The sequence below is a fragment of the Rhinatrema bivittatum genome, chromosome 4 (genome assembly GCF_901001135.1).
Source record: "Rhinatrema bivittatum chromosome 4, aRhiBiv1.1, whole genome shotgun sequence".
NCBI lineage: Eukaryota > Metazoa > Chordata > Amphibia > Gymnophiona > Rhinatrematidae > Rhinatrema > Rhinatrema bivittatum.
In genome coordinates, this window is record NC_042618.1 from 276,436,025 (window position 1) to 276,454,160 (window position 18,136).

Sequence of the window (18,136 nt, forward strand, 5' to 3'; positions counted from 1 at the left end):
CTTGCTTGTTCCTTGCCTTGTTCCTGTCTCATTTTGTTTTGTCTTCTTTGACAAGAAGACAAGACAAAATGAGACAGGAACCCTCTTCTCCCTCTTCTTGACTTCTGGATCCTGACCCTGGCTTGGACTTTCCTTGATTGCTGCCTGGACTTGACCCTTTGCTTTGGACCTGACCTTGCCCTGACCTGCTTTGACTTTCTACTTGTTCTCCATTTCTGCTGTCTGCTACCTGCCTTGACACCTGATCTGTTGCCCATTTCTGCTGTCTTCTATCTGCCTCAACCTACACTTGGCTTTCTACTCTCATTCCTGGACTAACTTAGGGACTTACCTAAGAACTGCCGGCCGCTAGAACCCAAAGACTCAACCTGCGAGGGAGGTGGTTGGTATAGGTGAAGTTCCAGCCGGTCCCACCTCAGGGCTTCTCTAACAGTTGTCGGTGTGGGCCTAGTGGGCTTGCCTACTAGGCAGCACCAACCACATCACAGCACAAAGGGTCCACTCTTCCAGCAAACCTTACAGACAACTTGTCAGTCCTAGACTGTTGCTCTCTGGTTCTTCATTGGTCAGACATTCCATAGTCAGCCAATATGCTGCAGGGGAAGGTGGGAATTGTAGCTGGGAGACAAACGTGTAATGCCTGCCTTCTCCAAAGCCTACTTGTCAGACTTCCACAGCCAATGAGCTGCAGGCGGAGGCAGGAGCAGTAGCTAGAAGCATTTCCTTAATGCCTTCCTTCACATCCCTGCAGCATGGAGCTCTCAGTTTCTGATCTACAGGAATACAGGAGACAATATCGGGAGTGCTCAAGCACCCACAGAGCTGGTGCCTATGTCCTGAATATAGCTCACTTTAATGCTGCTCAGTTGTAGTTGTGCCCTTGGTGCCAACCTCATCTTATTTTTCACATACTTTACATTACATGTTGCCCCATAGTCCAGTTGACAGGATTGTAGTATATTATTTAATCTGAGATTCACAAGCCATTTGTGTCCTGTTGCTCACATTGTGCTTGAGCTTTTCCTTGAGAAGATCACATCAGTACTGAGCAAGTCTGCATCATCTGATTCTGATATCTCCTCCAAATTATGCAGCTTACTCACTGTTTTGTCTTTTACTTAATAGACACTCCCAAAATGTTTCAGGCTACCTCATATTTTTCCACTTTCTGGACATTGTTCTTTCTCTCACTTATGTACATTCTAATAATACCTACTTGCTGTAGATTTGGTTGCAAGTAGATTACCCTGCTGTTACTTATGTTAGTAGTCAGCTATGCTTCGCTGATGCTTATCTGTTACATTAATACTATCAGCCTGCCAATCATGTTCCATAGTTCTCATTTGCAAGTCAGTAAGCTCCACAGTGTGACATATTTCAATAGCTGTATTCAAATTTTAAGTCTCTTTCTCTTAGAAGTGATGTGTGCACTCATTGGCTATGCCAAAGACTAGTTATCCCAAATCAGTTCTTCATTCAGTGGGCCATAATCGCATGTTGCTGTTTTCTCTCTCAAATGTATGATAAATTTGTCAATAGATTCAGTCTTCTCCTATTTGTAGCTGCCAAATATATAGCGTTCACAGATTCATTTTTTGTAGGCCTGAAATAGGCTTCCAGTGCATCAAGAATGGCTTTTGTATCATTTCTGTGTTCCTCTGTAAGGCTCAAATTGTGCTTATAAATGTGGCAGTATTCAGTATCCACTATCATCCTCGATATAGCTGCCTGCTGTTTGACTGACTTCTCTTTTACACCTGTAGCTAAACAGTAGTCTTTAAATTATGCCTTGAAATTTTCCAGTTCCTACTTAAATCACCAACCTTCATGCCTTTGAGGCAGGGCCGATACAAAGGTATTAGGCACCCTAGACAAACCTTACAGTCTGGCGCCCCCCCCTCCCAATACACAATTTTAAATTATGCATTTATAACATATTTTACATGAAAAATGACATTCTGAGGTAAAATTAATATACAAGTTGTTGTGATAATTTCATGCACTGCCATCAAGAAAACTTTGCATCTTGGAATTCATATGGCATCATACCTATTGAGATATATTTTGGCATGATCCTCCCGAATCAACACAGTACTATTTGCCAACACTCAAAGAATAACAACCCTACCTATGAAAACCACAAATATTACACCAGAATCTAAAATATCAATACTCCTCCTATCAGGAAAACAGAACAGGCCAAGCTACTACCGATCCCTTCAGAGAAACCACATGCTAAAAGAATGCTTCATCTCAGTCTTTGCATGCAGAACACAAACCCTTACCAAATACAGAATAAAGCCACATAAAGTATAAATAGAAATGTGCAGACAAAAACTGAACTGTAAAACGCATCACACCAGACTCTATACAGTGTAACAATGGAAAACCAAAAATTTCACCATTCCTCATGAAACAAATCAATAAAATCAAGATATATAAATCATTAAACATAATTATAAAATCATACAAATAAAATAATTTCAAACCGCTGATGAATAGAATATCCAATAATTAAAGACTCATGCAAATTTTGAAAGCTTTATCAAACACCAATAAAATATTTCAAACAGCAGACACATCACATACTACCCAATAATTAAAATGGTAGTCAATCGAGAAAAATGAACTTAAAAAGCCACCTTTACTTACCCTCTCTAGCAGTTCTCCTACTCCTTTCCCTTGCAGGCCACACCAGTAGCAGCAGTAGCTGCTGAAGCTGTCCTCACAGTCCTCTTCCTTAGGGACCACAACCAGTTTCTTCTCTCTCAAACACACACACACACACCAGACACACCCTCAGGACCAGTTTCTGTCTCTCACACACCAATCATCTCCCCAACCAGTCTCTCTCTCTCTCTCTCACAGACACACAAGCACACACATACCAGTCATCTCCCTGATCAGTCTCTCTCACACATATATACGTCACCTCTCTGGTCAGTCTCTCTCAATCACATAATGCTCTCGCTCTCTCTTACTTACACACAGGCTTTCAATCACACACATGCTCTCTCTATTTCACTTACACACAAGCTCTCAATCACATACATGTTCTATCTCACTTACAAACAGGCTCAATCACACACATGCCCTCTTTCACAGCTACAAGCCAGCCAAAAACATGCTCCATCTCTCTCGCACACACAAATTGACACACACAAGCACCCTCACTGACTCACATATACACCACACACATACAGAAGCACCCTCCCTGTCTCACATACACGAAGCACCCTCCCTGTCTCACATACACATTACACTCTCACAGAAGCACCTTGCTTTCAGACTTGCAGCATTTTTCACTTTTACTAAAAGTGAAAGTGATGCTCCCAACCGTTAAATAAGAAAACCACGTTCCTATCAGAAGGCGAAATGACACCCTTCCTTCAGGTTCTGTCCTCCCAAGGGACAGCCATCCACACCCTGTACAGCTTCTCTTGTTTTACGCTTTCAGGCAATAAAACAAGTGTCTTTTTTCAAACTATCAGTCGTATGATTATTCATGTGGGAGATATGGAACAGAAAGACATCCTTAGTCAGCTTACCTTTTAAATGGGAAGATTTCAGTCTTAGTCATTTAAAAATATACATTTTCTAAAGGCTTAAAAAAAAAAAAAGCAAAACCGTTTCAGATTGGAACTATTCTAGTCTTCATGCTTAAATTATGCTTCAAAAAAAAACCAAACCTCACCTGGCATCAGTATCTTAAATTTGTGATTTTGCTGAGATGAACATTTTAAATACTTTAATTTTTTTTTTTTTTGCTTTAGTATTTGTCTCTACCCACTTTGTTAAATTTTATTTTCCAGAAGAGGGATGCTTAAAATTCAGTAATTTCATCTTTCATCCAACTTTTCAAATGTTGTGCTACCAGCACAAAAGTTGAGGTATATGTATTATCACATTTCATTTTTTTAAACTGGCAGATTCCTTTCTCACATGCATACCACCATTCCTTTCTCACATACACACCACAAACACACACACAGAAAGAAGATCGGCGCAGCCGGTCTAGCTGATCATGTGGCTGAAGAAAGGAAGATCAGCGCAGCCGGAGACCAGGTGCCAAGACTTAGGGGGCGCCATGGCAGGCAGCCAGCCACCGATTGCCCTACCTCCCCCCTAGTGTCACCCTCCCGACGCCCCTCTGGTGGTCCAGCAGAGGGCCCGGGAGCGATCTGCCACTCCTGGGGCCTCGGCTGCCACTAACCAAAATGGTGCCGGTGGCCTTCAGCCCCTACCATGTGACAGGGGCTACCGGTGCCCTTGGTTGGCTCCTGTCACATGGTAGGGGCTAAAGGTCACCTGTGCCATTTTGCTTAGTGGCAGCCGAGGCCCCGGGAGTGGCAGATCACTCCCTTTCAAAATTCTGCTGCCTGCCGCGGCGCCCCCTAAGTCTCGGCACCCTAGGCACAGGCCTAGCTCGCCTAATGGTTCCTCCAGCCCTGCTTTGAGGGGCAGAATATTGTTAGCAGTTTCCATGACATAGAAACACTCTTGTGCTTCCGTATCATTAGGAGGGCACATGCAATCCTAAGCCAATCAATTTCACTGCAAGCCTTGCTTTCTGTTCACAGTTCCTGACCCCATAGTATTCTGGAAACTCTCTACTTTGGATGCAGGGAAGCAATGCAGGTTCAGATACTTCTGACACCATGTTTCATATATAGAAATAAAGACATCTAAAACCTGCTAATGAACATATGCCATGTTGTAATTATCCAGCAGGTACCACTCAAGGTTAAAGTAACAATAGAGACAGGAAGTAGAAAAACAGTAAATATAATAATCAGCCACAAGGTGACATCAATTTATACATTAACATCCATAACACTTTGTTTTTCAGTACTTGACTCATAGTAGAGGAACTGGTTGAAACCTGAACAGAACAATGCTTAAGATTTAGTTGTAAGATAATTAACATAAGAGCTGCAAAAAAGCTGCCCACATAAGTAGTGGATCATGATCAAGAAGGACATCAAAATATGAAATCTTTTATCTATAGGGTTAGATTTATAAAAGGGATTTTCAAGGTTTTTCCCATTTCTAGTGCAATTTTCAAAACTACCCGCATATATGAGTGAGCATACTTTCCCTTTGAAAATTGTCCCATTGTACGTTTTCAAAAATCCCACTTAATTTATACTGCAAATACATGCATAAGACACACCAGTTCTCCCAGGACAAGCAGGATGGAAGTCCTCACATGTGGGTGACATCAGCATATGGAGCCCTATCACGGAAAACATTTCTGTCAAAGTTTCTAGATCTTTTGACTGGCACATTGAGCATGCCCAGCATGCCATAATCCCTGTAGCCACAGGGGTCTCTCTTCAGTTTCTTTTTTTTTTTTTTCCGTGCTGCAGTTTGCCTCACGGAAAAATTTGAAATTTTCTTCATAAAAAAGTTCCCTCATAGGGGTCTCCCATCGTGAAATCGTTTTTCTCGTCGCTCAGTGAGTAAATTCCACCGTCTTCAGTCCATTCCTCTTACCCTGTCCTCTGTTCCTGTAGGCCACCAACCGTTTTCGTGGCCCCCTTTTTCTATAGTGGCGACGGGCTTTAGAAAATGCCCTGAATGTCCGCGTACCATGTTGATTACCGATCCGCATGATGTCTGTGTGCCTCTGCTCATCACACGATGTCCATCGATGTGCCTCGGCTCATCACACGATGTCCATCGATGCCCTAGCTGTGCAAAATGACTCCGAAGGGCAGGTGTTGCCACCTGGACAAGATGAAGGGCTTTTTCAAGATAAAGCCAACTCCCATCAGCATCCTCCCAGTCATCACCGGCAAGAACATCGACAAAATCCATTGATAAACCTCGCCGGGAGCAGCAAGGCAGCGGTGACCGTCCGTTACCGACAACATCCAAGGCATTGGCATCGTCTTCCTCGGTGCCGGGGAATGACCAGACCAAGCACCGAGGGAAACATCATCGCCGGCACCGACACCACATCAGTTTCGATGGCTATCGAACCGATTGTGAAGAGGACACGGGTAGAGGAGCTTCCAACCTCCTCTGCACCCGAGACACCGAGGCGATCCCCACCGATATCGGTGCCGGGTACTGAGCCCCCATAGATCCTGTGGAGGGTGCCAGTATCGCCTAGCCTGCCTCCCCCTGCAGCTGCATTACCCATACCAGCTTCCAGGGAGGAGCTGGACATACTTGTCTGACAGGCGGTCCTCAATGTCCTCCAGAATCTTCATCCATCGATGCCGGCCCCCATACTGGCACCAACACCGAAGCCATCGTTTTTCATGCCATTGCTCGACCGCCTGGACATGATCATCGGGGCCCTCCTGAGTCTCTGAGACCCCCAATTCCCATTCCGGGGTCCTCGGAAGACAAATGCACAGACTCATGTCCTTTTCCAGCCCCGCTTCCACCAATGCCGGGACCGGTTCCTGGTCCATTGGGGCTCTCGGGATCGAGATGCCCATGATTACCCTCAATGCCATCGATGCCACCTCACTCTCCATCTGTGCCGCCACATCCTCCATCGAAACCATCGAGAGATCCACCAATGCCAACATGTCCTGGAGTAGCAGGTTTTTTCCCTCCCTCATGATCTCAGCCTGAGTCCCTGTATGATCCATGGGAGGATGTTGACACTGACACTTCTACAGTGGATATACTCTCTGAACCATCTCCTCTGGAAGAAAGGAGACAGTCTTCTCCAGAAGACCTCTCCTTTGCTAATTTTATAAAGGAAATGCCAGAGACCATCCCCTTCAATTTAGTTACTGAGGAGGACACATGTCACAGGACATTGGAAGTCCTTCAATTTTTAGATGACAACATCACCTATGGGAGCATCCTTGCACTGTCTTTAATAGAAAGACAGATGCAACCTATTTAGTCCAGCACACTTCAGGGTTTCAGAAGCCACGGCTACTTCACTAATCAGTGGTAGTGGAATGCACAGAAGAAGGCCAAAAGGCTGCACCCCCATTCTTCAGCTCCCCCTGGAAAGGACCAAAAATTCTTGGATGGTTTGGGCTGAAAGGTCTTTCAAGGTTCTATGCTAGTGTCACGCATAGCTGCCTATCAATTATGCATGACACCATACCAGAGGAACCTGTGGAAACAGGTCCAAGGCATAGCGGACTCTCTGTCTCAACTACATCAAGAACACCTCACTGCCATTCTCCAGAAAGGCCCCTGAGATCAGAGCTGCATATGATTCCTTCAAGACGGTGTCTCGCATTTCAGCAACAGGAATCAGTGCCAGAAGATGGTCCTGGCTTAAAGCATCTGACTTGCGGACTGAAGTTCAAGACAAGCTAGCTGATCTCCCCTGCTCCAGAGATAATCTCTTTGGTGACAAAATTCAGGACGTAGTAGCTCAATTAAATGATCACCATGAGACTCTGCATCAGCTTTCCACAGTCTTCATGGAACCGCCTTCTTCGGCTCGTAAAACTACCAGAAGGGATATCAGAAGACCCTTTTATCGCTCACACAAGTACTACCCACCTACATCTTGCGTGAGACCAGCCAGACCACCTCAAAGAGGACATTCACGTCAGGCCAAGGCATCCAGAACTCAGCCAGCCCTGCAAACAGGCCCAGCCTCTGGATTTGAAACTTATCCAGAGAACAGCGGCCACTCCCTAAATCCAAGACCAGACTTGCCGGTAGGAGGTCGGCTACACCATTTTATAATCAACTGGCACAGCATTACCACAGACCAATGGGTTATATCCATCATCACCCAAGGATACCATCTAAACTTTATCCTTACCTGGACGACTAGCTAATCAAGAGCTAATCCAAACAAGGAGCTCTCAACGCTCTCAAGCTCACCATCAATCTGCTACACTCATTGGGGTTTCTCATCAATTACCAGAAATCCCACCTGATTCCATCTCCTGACTTTCATCGGAGCAGATCTGGACACCATGGTCGCAAAGGCCTTCCTGCCCAATGACCGCGCAGACACACTCTCCAAGCTAGCTACGTCTCTGCGCAAAAACAAAACAGCCTCAGCCCATCAATTCCTCATGTTGCTGGCCACATGGCTTTCACGGTCCACACCATTCCTATGGCCAGGCTGGCCATGAGGATAACTCAATGGACTTTGAAATCTCAGTGGCTCCAAGCCATTTAGCCTCTTTCATCCCAGATCCATGTAACCCACCAGCTGCATCTATCACTTCTCTGATAGACAAACAAAGCCAGCTTGCTGATAGGTCTACCCTTCCAGCAACCAGTTCCTCAAGTGACTTTAACCACAGACGCATCCAACTTGGGTTGAGAAGCTCATGTGAACAACCTTCAAACCCAAGTAACTTGGACACAACTTGAAGCAAAGTTTCAAATCAACTTCATAGAGCTTTGAGCCATGCGCTATGCTCTATTTGCATTCAAAGACTGCCTTTCACACACAGACTGTTTCTCATACAAACAGACAACACAGTTGCAATGTGGTACTTGAACAAACAGGAGGCACAGGCTCTTATCTCCTCTGCCAAGAAGCTGCGCAGATCTGGGCCTGGGCCCATGCACACTCCATGCATCTCAGGGCCACTTATTTGGCAGGCATACAGAACGTAGTAGCAGATCGCCTCAGTCGACAGTTCCTTCCCCACGAGTGGTCACTGGATCCTATGGTAACGAACAAAATCTTCCAACGCTGGGGTCAACAAACAATAGACCTCTTTGCATCCAAACTGAATCACAAAGTGGTCAGATTCTGCTCCCTGCACAAGCAGCAAAACAAATTTGCCATGGACGCCTTTGCTCGCTCCTGGAATACAGGCCCTCCTATATGTGTGTCCTCCGATACCACTAATAGCCAAAACTCTAGTGAAACTACAAAGAGTCAATGATACTCATAGCCCCGTATTGGCCTCGACAAGTATGGTTTCCCATGCTTCTCGACCTCTCGATCCGAGAACCCATTCGCCTGGGCACAGCGCCCAATCTCATAACTCAGAACCAAGGCATGCTGCGCCATCCGAACCTTCAAACCCTATCCCTCACAGCCTGGATGTTGAAAGCTTGATCCTACAACCACTCAACCTTTCAACTGATGTCTAATTGCTTGTAGCTTCATGAAAGCCTTCCACACGAAAATTCTATTGTTCTAAGTGGAATAGATTCACCACATGGTGCACGCAAAAAGGTATTGACCCCTTTTCCTGCCCCACTCCATCTCTTTTAGACTATCTCTGGCACCTTTCAGACTCTGGTCTCCAGACTTCCTTGGTACGAGTACACCTTAGTGCTATCTCAGCGTACCACAAGGGAGTAGGGAATGCCCCAATAACAGCGCACCCCCTTGTGAGTCAGTTTATGAGGGGCCTGTTACAATTTAAGCCCCCTCTATGGTCACCAGTTACAGAATGGGCCCTAAACGTAGTACTTACAAGGCTCATGCGCTCCCCGTTTGAGCCTTTGCATTCCTGCGATAGTAAGTTTCTTACATGGAAAGTTCTTTTCCTAGTAGCCATTACATCAGCTCGAAGGGTTAGTGAGTTACAAGCACTTGTCACATACTCACCCTTTACCAGGTTCCTACATGACTGAGTGGACCTCCATACTCACCCTAAATTCCTTTCCAAAGTGGTTATGGACTTTCATCTGAACCAATCTATAGTTTTGCCCACCTTTTTCCCAAGGCCTCACTCTCACCAGGGCGAAAGAGTTTTACACACCTTGGATTTTAAACGTGCACTTGCCTTTTACCTAGACTGTACTGCAGTCCATAGGAATCCACCCAACTCTTTGTTTCTTTTGACAAAAACAGTTTGTATTGGGCAAACAAACTCTCTCCAACTGGCTAGCAGACTGTATGGAATTCTGCTATGAAAAATCAGGCCTTCCCCTTTAGGAACGAGTGAAGGCGCACTCGGTAAGAACCATGGCAACCTCAGTAGCACACTATCGTTCAGTACCGATTGCTGAGATTTGTAAAGCTGCAACATGGAGTTCTCTTCACACATTTGCAGCGCATTACTGCCTGGACAAGGAAGGATGTCAAGACTCTGCCTTTGGCCAATTCGTCTTGAAGAACTTATTTCCAGTATAATCCCAACTCCTTCCACATCCACCTGCCGTGATTTTCAGGCTGCCTCATTTTTACCAACAGTACACCAGTTGTTGTGCCTGTTGCACAAGTTGTACGCTGTTGGTCCAAATTAAATGTGAGTCAGCCTGTAGCTTGCTAATCACCCACATGTGAGGACTACCATCCTGCTTGTCCTGGGAGAAAGCAGAATTGCTTACCTGTAACAGGTGTTCTCCCAGGACAGCAGGATGTAGTCCTCACGAAACCCACCCGTCACCCCACAGAGTTGGGTCCGAAATCTTTTTATTATTTTATTTTTTTGCTCGCACCTTTTGCTACAAATGAGACTAAAGGGAGAGCCCCTGTGGCTACACGGATTATGGCATGCTGGGCATGCTTAGTGTGCCAGTCAAAAGTTCTAGAAATTTTGACAGAAAAGTTTTCCATGATAGGGCTCTGTATGCTGACGTCACCCACATGTGAGGACTACATTCTGCTGTCCTGGGAGAACACCTGTTACAGGTAAGCAACTCTGCTTTTTCAAAGTGGCCTTACACACATAAGTTTACTTTGAAAATTATTCCATCAAATCTGTCTTATATACACAGGCCAATACAGTAAAGTGCAGCCGCTGTTAACCTGCTTCTAACCCGCTTTCTACTCACAATTTGGCCGCGTTAGTCCAACCTGCGATTCACTATCCCTTTTAACCCATCCTTACCGCCTCTTTAAATCAACGGGAAACCCTTTCCACCCGCGGCATGTATATGAGATGTAAATGATCGGATTAGCTATTCCCGCCCATACAGTAACGCGGGCTCCGATTATCGCTTTTTAAACCTGCAGTTTTGGCCGCGCGTGTAACCTGCTAATTTACCGCCTACCCCTACCCCTGCGTTAGTGTGGAGCGTCAGGCAAGCCGAAACGAAATTTCACGGGCCACGGATCAGCCCCAGCCAGCCCCGCTTCACTGCCTGACCCCCTAACTCCCCGGGACAAGACCAAAGTGAATCGGGCAAACTTTCCACCAGCCCCCGCTCACCTGCCCTGGCCGTGTCCATCTCCCGCGCTGACAGCGCCGGAGCAGCCCCAGTCCTCTCTCCCCTCCTCCTGGGACAGCCGGCGGCGAGAGCGGCTTCAGCAGCCCGGGGTGGATTGGGTGCTCCCCATGGCTCCCTATTCTCTAAAAGGTATGAGTGCACGCCGTGACCTCAGACGTCCAGCCGGGCGCTCAGGTCACGGTGCCTCCTGACACCCCCCAAGCTGGCCAAAAGTTCCTTTTGGGTCGAACGAGGGTCCCGGAGCGAACCCGCAGGGAATCACGTGACGCCGCGTCACTCCGACGTGATGCCGACGTCACGTGCTCCTTGCAAAGGAGTTCAGAAATGGCGTCCTGACCCCGCTGGACCACCAGGGAGTTTTGGTAAGTCTTGGGGGGGGGGATTAAGGAGGGTGAGGGGTTTAAATTTTTATTTGCACATATGGACATAGACTCAACTTATGGAATTCTCCATATGTCCATATTGACCGCAAATGACCCCCCCCTTTCGACTTATGGACTTATGAACATAAACTTTTGGTCTGCACATCCCTACTTCCTGGTACCTGTCATTTCAAATGTCATTTGAAATGACAAGTACCAGTGCACCCAGGATACTGTATAGGCGCTGTATAGCGCCTATACAGTAAAATGGATTGCGCTTCATGGACGTGCGTTGGACGCAGCTTGCATTTGCATGCCATTTAAATACAGTATCGAGCGGTATGTGATCTTGACTGTGCATGCGGCAAACGCGGGTGCGCCTGGCACTAATGCACCTCTTCTATCTACCGCACCTTACTGTATCGGCCCCGTCAATAAGTTGTATCCGTTATTTGATACACAGACAATTTCTTGAAATTTTTACTTGCATATGATTACATTTTACAAAATTACAAATTATGAATAAAGTCCAAAGTCAGCACCAACTTTGCCTCAGGAAAATCTCTGCACAGTTTGGATAAAATGGTATACAGGATTAGTTTACCCATGTAACAGGTAGGGCAGTTTGTAAATGCCCGTTTTTTTGTACATCTAACGCTGTTATATACCTGCAGAATTTGTGTAAAAAAAAAGAGACATACAAATATAATTTAAAACTTTTTAATAATACAATAATATAATTTAAAACTTTTTAATAATACTGCACATTATTTACAGTATATTTAAGGATATATTGCTGACTTTAGTCTGTGCATCTCATAGCTATTTGAGAATATTATAAGATATGAGAATATATTATTGCTGTCACCCAGTGGTGAAACTCAGTATCACATTTGTGTTGCAACAGATTTTGTTTTTGTAATTTAAATTGTCTGTTCTCTTTTCTAAATCTACAGAAAAAATTTTTTATACAATAAGATGGTTAACTTTCAAAGCAGTGAGTGGGCACACATTGGTGCATGTGCTTCTGCACCCACCCAGGGACATGCCAATTTTATAACTTGTGCATATGTTATAAAATAGCCTGAGTACACGCACATGTGTGTCTAATTTTAAGTGGGTACTCACCTGTGTGCTTAAATCCCATTTCTACCACATAAGTCAGGGTATTTTAAAAGCGGCACATGTCCACACTATGATCAGTTTCACCCGTTCATCCATCAATTCACCCATTGTTGAGCTAGGTCCTCCAAACCTCCCTGATTTAATAGCCTGCAAGCTTCCCCCTGTTACCCCATACCCTTTAAATCCCTCCAAAATGGCTAGGATTGTGGGTTGGTTTTTTTTTTTTTTACAATTTACACTTCCTCCCTAGCAGAAGTAAACTTGCGTATCAGTGGACCTGGGCGCGCACCAGAATGATTAAATATTTACACGCACATCTCCTGGCCATGCTCTGAAATACCACCTCTCCACCCAGATCACGCCCATACCTCACCCTTTTATGAAATTGAGTGAGATGGTGCACGCAGTGGGATATACGCGTGCATCTGGGAGACTTTTAAAATTCACTGGTCATACGCGAGCCCGACTTGTGCACTTCATCTCCCAATTTTGGCACACGCCTGGCTTTTAAAATTCACCTTTAATATTTTATAACTTCTGCCATTTTGTGACATTTTTAATAAGACGTTCACAATTTAAATGATTTCATTGTGAATAAAATAATGAAATCCCAGCAGCCATGATTAATCAAGATTATTTTTCTTCTGTACAGATATTGATGAATGTTCTTTCGAAAGAACTTGTGACCATATCTGCATCAACTACCCTGGGAGTTTTGAATGTCACTGTCACAAAGGTTTTACATTGTACGGAATGACACATTGTGGAGGTTGGAGACTCTTGATTTCCTTTTGTATATCCAATATTGAATTAAAATGTTTTCCAGCAAAGACCATCACAGTTGTGTTTTTTGGGAAATGTAGTCATATAATTAATGTTGGAACAATAAGTACTGACAGTACCTGGAAGTATTTTATCCATATAAGCAACACAGTTCTGAGAGACCGATTTTTATTTTTACTTTATTTTTTTCTTCCACTTTCACTCTTTCTTCTTCTAGATTGTATGTCTTCTTTTCACAGAATATTTGCTTGTGAATGGATATTATAAAGACTTTTGCACTTTCAGAGATATGGGAATTTTGACTGTACTCATCCAGTTGGGCAGTAATATCCTATAAACCTAGCCAATGAGGAATGATTTCTACCCTAACTGGGAAATACACTGGATATATAAATCACAAGAGAAAAAATTCAAAATATAGAAAAAATAAAATGTAATATGCAAGAATTAAATAGCAAAGAAGTATAATACATTTTTATATGCAAACCAATTAACTTTTAATCTATGAAAATAAAGGTCAATAAAGAATATAGGGTGATAATCTTTTTATTGGACTAACTTATTACATTCTTGATTAGTTTTTGGGGGTGCTAACACTCTTTCCATTGGGTCAAAAGAAAGGGGCTGGGTGTGATAATCGACGCTGACCCTAGTGTGGCTTTTATTTCCCATTTTAGCTTGGACTTTTCAGCACTAAAATAACCCCAACATATAACAAGGATTTTAGCACAGTAAAACAGGAATGAAACCCATACTAAGATTAGAACATCTCCATGTAAACTGCAGGGTAATAAGCTTATTAGGAATTAGTCTTCAGTGCAAGAAGACAGGCTTAAGGAGAGACAGGTTTGCACTGATCCTTTACTGCAGGAAATTTAACTCTTGGCTCACAGCAAGTGTTAAACTTCCTGCGGTAGAGTGGGCTAAATGGGAAAAACACTCCCACCCTCCCACCCACCCAAGTTTAAAAAAAACCAAACTTTAAAGTAAAATAAAAGTAAATAAATAATGTATTAAATAAAGTAGTGGCTGAGGATATTATGAGACTAGAAGACTGGGTATTCATATGGCAGATGAAATATAATGTGGATAAATATAAGGTGATGCATATAGAGAAAAATAACCCATACTGTAGCTACATGATATTAGGTTCCATATTAGGAGTTACCAACAAGGAAACAAATCTGGGCATCATAATTGATATCACACTGAAAGCATTGGCTCAGTGTGCTGTGGCAGTCAAAAAAGCAAACAATATTAGGAATTATTAGGAAGAGAATGGCAAATAAAACAGAGGATGTCATAATACCTCTGTATTGCTCAGTAGTTAAACTACGTGCAATTCTGGTCACTGCAACTCAAAAAAGATATGGTTGCACTGGAGAAACTATAGAGAAGGGTGACCAAAATGATAAAGGGCAAGGAATGACTCCCCTATGAGGAAATGCAAAAGAGATTAGGGCCATTAAACTTGGAATAAAGACAGCTGAGGGAGGATATGATAGAGGTCTACAAAATCATGAAAGGACTTGAATGGTAAATTGAAACTGTTATATACTCTTTTGGATAATACAAGGTCTAGGGGGCACTCCATGAAGTTAGCAAGTAGGACATTCAAAACAAATTGGTTTTTTTTTTTTATATCAATGCACAATAAAGTTCTGGAATTTGATGCCCTGAGGAAGGCAGTTAGTGTAGCAGGATTTTAAAAAGGTTTGGATACATTCCTGGAGAAGTCAATAAACTGCTATTAATCAATAGGGAATAGCCGCTGCTTGTTGCCAACATGTGATCTGTTTAATGTTTGGGTACTTGCCAGGTACTTGTGACATGGACTGGCCACTGTTGGAGACAGGATACTGGGCTAGATGGACCCTTGGTCTAACCCAGTATGGCATATCTTATGTTCTTTTGCAGCCACATCCCCTGGGTGCCTGATGCAATATTTAAATGAGAGACAGCGTTATAAAGGGCATGTTAACGGAGAATTCAGCATCTGTATCACTCAATACACATTGGGCCGGATTTTAAAAAGGTTGTGTGCACCGGGCCTATTTTAAAAAGGTCTGGCGATGCGCGTAAGTCCGAGGGCTTTACAAAAGGGGGTGGGGGGCGGGGTGGGGGCCCGGGCCGGAGGCAGGCGCAAAAGGTAAAATAAAAATTTTGGGGGGTTAGAGTAGGGCTGGGGGTGGGGGGGAAAGGTTACGGGAAGGGGTGGGAAGGTCAGGTTAGAGGGAAGGGAAGTTCCCTTCCAGGCCACTCCGATTTCAGAGCGGCCTGGGAGGGAACGAGAGAAGGCAGCATGGCTCAGCGCACTCATGGTGCACAATTGTGCACCCTCTTGCACGCGCCGACCCCCGATTTTATAAGATGCGCGTGCATGTTATAAAATTGAGCGTACATGTGCGCACACCGGGTAGCGCGCACACATGTAGGCCACATGCGCTTCTTTTAAAATCTACCCCATTGGGCACCCAATTGCAACAGACGCTCAATGCGAGCATCTGTTTTGATCCCACTTCGTTTTTTTGCTATACTTTACTTCAGCAACCTCAGCAAAATATTAGTCCCCTTGCTATGGACCTCCAATTGTGTGGTGATAAGAAAAGTGATACTAAGTGGGAGGACACACTTATCACAACATAAAAATCTATTTTTTTATATTTTGCATGAGCCCTTGACTGCAAGCTGACTTTACACCAAATCCAAGGCTCGAGTTAAATTTGCCACGTTAAAAAGTGTGCGTTGGGTGCCCAGTGCTTTACTGCATTGGGAATAATAGCAATGTCCTCATCTACATACAATTAACATCTGACCGGTGCTATCAGGTTCATGTTTGTTTGGTCATGCGTTTTGGACACTAATCACCTTACTGAATCCAGTACTAGTCTAACACGTCCAAAATGCACATCCAACTGTGCGAAAACCCATCCGCTACACTGCGAGCACCTTATTACATTGCCCCCAGAGTCTCCTAATAAGTTAAAAAACCCAATGTTATGATCATGGAACCTTGAGCCGGCTAGAAGAAAATGCCATACTGGGTCAGACCAAGGGTCCATCAAGCCCAGCATCCTGTTTCCAACAGTGGCCAATCCAGGCCATAAGAACCTGGCAAGTACCCAAAAACTAAGTCTATTCCATGTAACCATTGCTAATGGCAGTGGCTATTCTCTAAGTGAACTTAATAGCAGGTAATGGACTTCTCCTCCAAGAACTTATCCAATCCTTTTTTAAACACAGCTATACTAACTGCACGAACCACATTCTCTGGCTCAAATTCCAGAGTTTTATTGTGCATTGAGTAAAAAAGAACTTTCTCCGATTAGTTTTAAATGTGCCCCATGCTAACTTCATGGAGTGCCCCCTAATCTTTCTACTATCCGAAAGAGTAAATAACTGATTCACATCTACCCGTTCTAGACATCTCATGATTTTAAACACCTCTATCATATCCCCCCTCAGTCGTCTCATCTCCAAGCTGAAAAGTCCTAACCTCTTTAGTCTTTCCTCATAGGGGAGTTGTTCCATTCCCCTTATCATTTTGGTAGCCCTTCTCTGTACCTTCTCCATCGCAATTATATCTTTTTTGAGATGCGGCGACCAGAATTGTACACAGTATTCAAGGTGCGGTCTCACCATGGAGCGATACAGAGGCATTATGACATTTTCCGTTTTATTCATCATTCCTTTTCTAATAATTCCCAACATTCTGTTTGCTTTTTTGACTGCCGCAGCACACTGCACCGACGATTTCAATGTGTTATCCACTATGACACCTAGATCTCTTGGGTTGTAGCACCTAATATGGAACCCAACATTGTGTAATTATAGCATGGGTTATTTTTCCCTATATGCATCACCTTGCACTTATCCACATTATACAAGAAGATGATGAGAATGCGCTGAGGGGAGGCCCACAGCGGAAGTCGTAGCCGGGAGGTGGATCAGAGCCAGGAGACAAACAGGAACTTCAGCACTGGAAGCCCGAGATCCCCCTGGGAGGAGCCCTTGGGGACCTGAGCCACTTGGACGTAGGTGAGACCTCCTGGAGATGAGAGTCCGAAGAGAGTCCCAGAAGTCCTGAGCCAGGAGGCGAGTCGGAGCCAGGAGACCAACAGGAACTTCACCAATGGAAGCCCGAGAACCCCCTGGGAGGAGCCCTTGGGGAACCGAGCCACTTGGACTTAGGCAAGGCCTCCTGAAGAAGAGTGCAAAGAGAAGTCTGAGTCGAGGCAGGCAGCAATGGAGCAAAAACGTGGAGACGGACTAGCGGTCAGGGCAGGCGGCAGACAGCAGAAACCAGAAACGAGCAAGGGATCACGACGGGCAGCGAAGCAGGAAACCAGATGATGTACCGAAGTCAGCAGCCAGTAGGATGAGACGAGGGGAGTCAGGAACAGGAGCAGGCGAGGATGGAGCTGGAACCAGGAACAGGCTGGAATGGAGCAGGAGTCAGGAACAAGCTGGAACAGGAACAAGGCTGGAACGAAGCAGGAGTCAGGAACAAGCTGGAACAGGAACAAGGCTAGAACAGGAACAAGCAACTATCTACTCAAGCGAGACGACCCGTTGAAAGGCAAAGAAGGAAGCTGACAGCCAGGCTTAAGTACAGGAAGGCGTCTGACATCATCTCTTAGGGCGGAGCCATCTTTCCCGCGCTGGTCCCTTTAAAATGCCAGCCCCTGCGTGCGCCTAAGGGGCGGGCCCAAGAGCTGGGAATCAGTGGCATCTCCCTCATGGAGGGAGCGTCGTGAGAAAGTCCCGACTGGGCCGGACGT

The 18,136-nt window shown here is 44.7% G+C and overlaps 1 protein-coding gene across 1 annotated transcript in view; it reads left to right on the forward strand.

Moving 5' to 3' along the window:
* Nucleotides 1–18,136, forward strand: part of SCUBE1 (signal peptide, CUB domain and EGF like domain containing 1) — a 1,434,630-nt gene that overhangs the window by 865,155 nt on the left and 551,339 nt on the right. Inside the window, exon 10 of the mRNA XM_029600135.1 lies at nt 13,225–13,341. Within this exon, the coding sequence (XP_029455995.1) occupies nt 13,225–13,341 (117 nt within the window). The remainder of the gene's footprint in view (nt 1–13,224; nt 13,342–18,136) is intronic.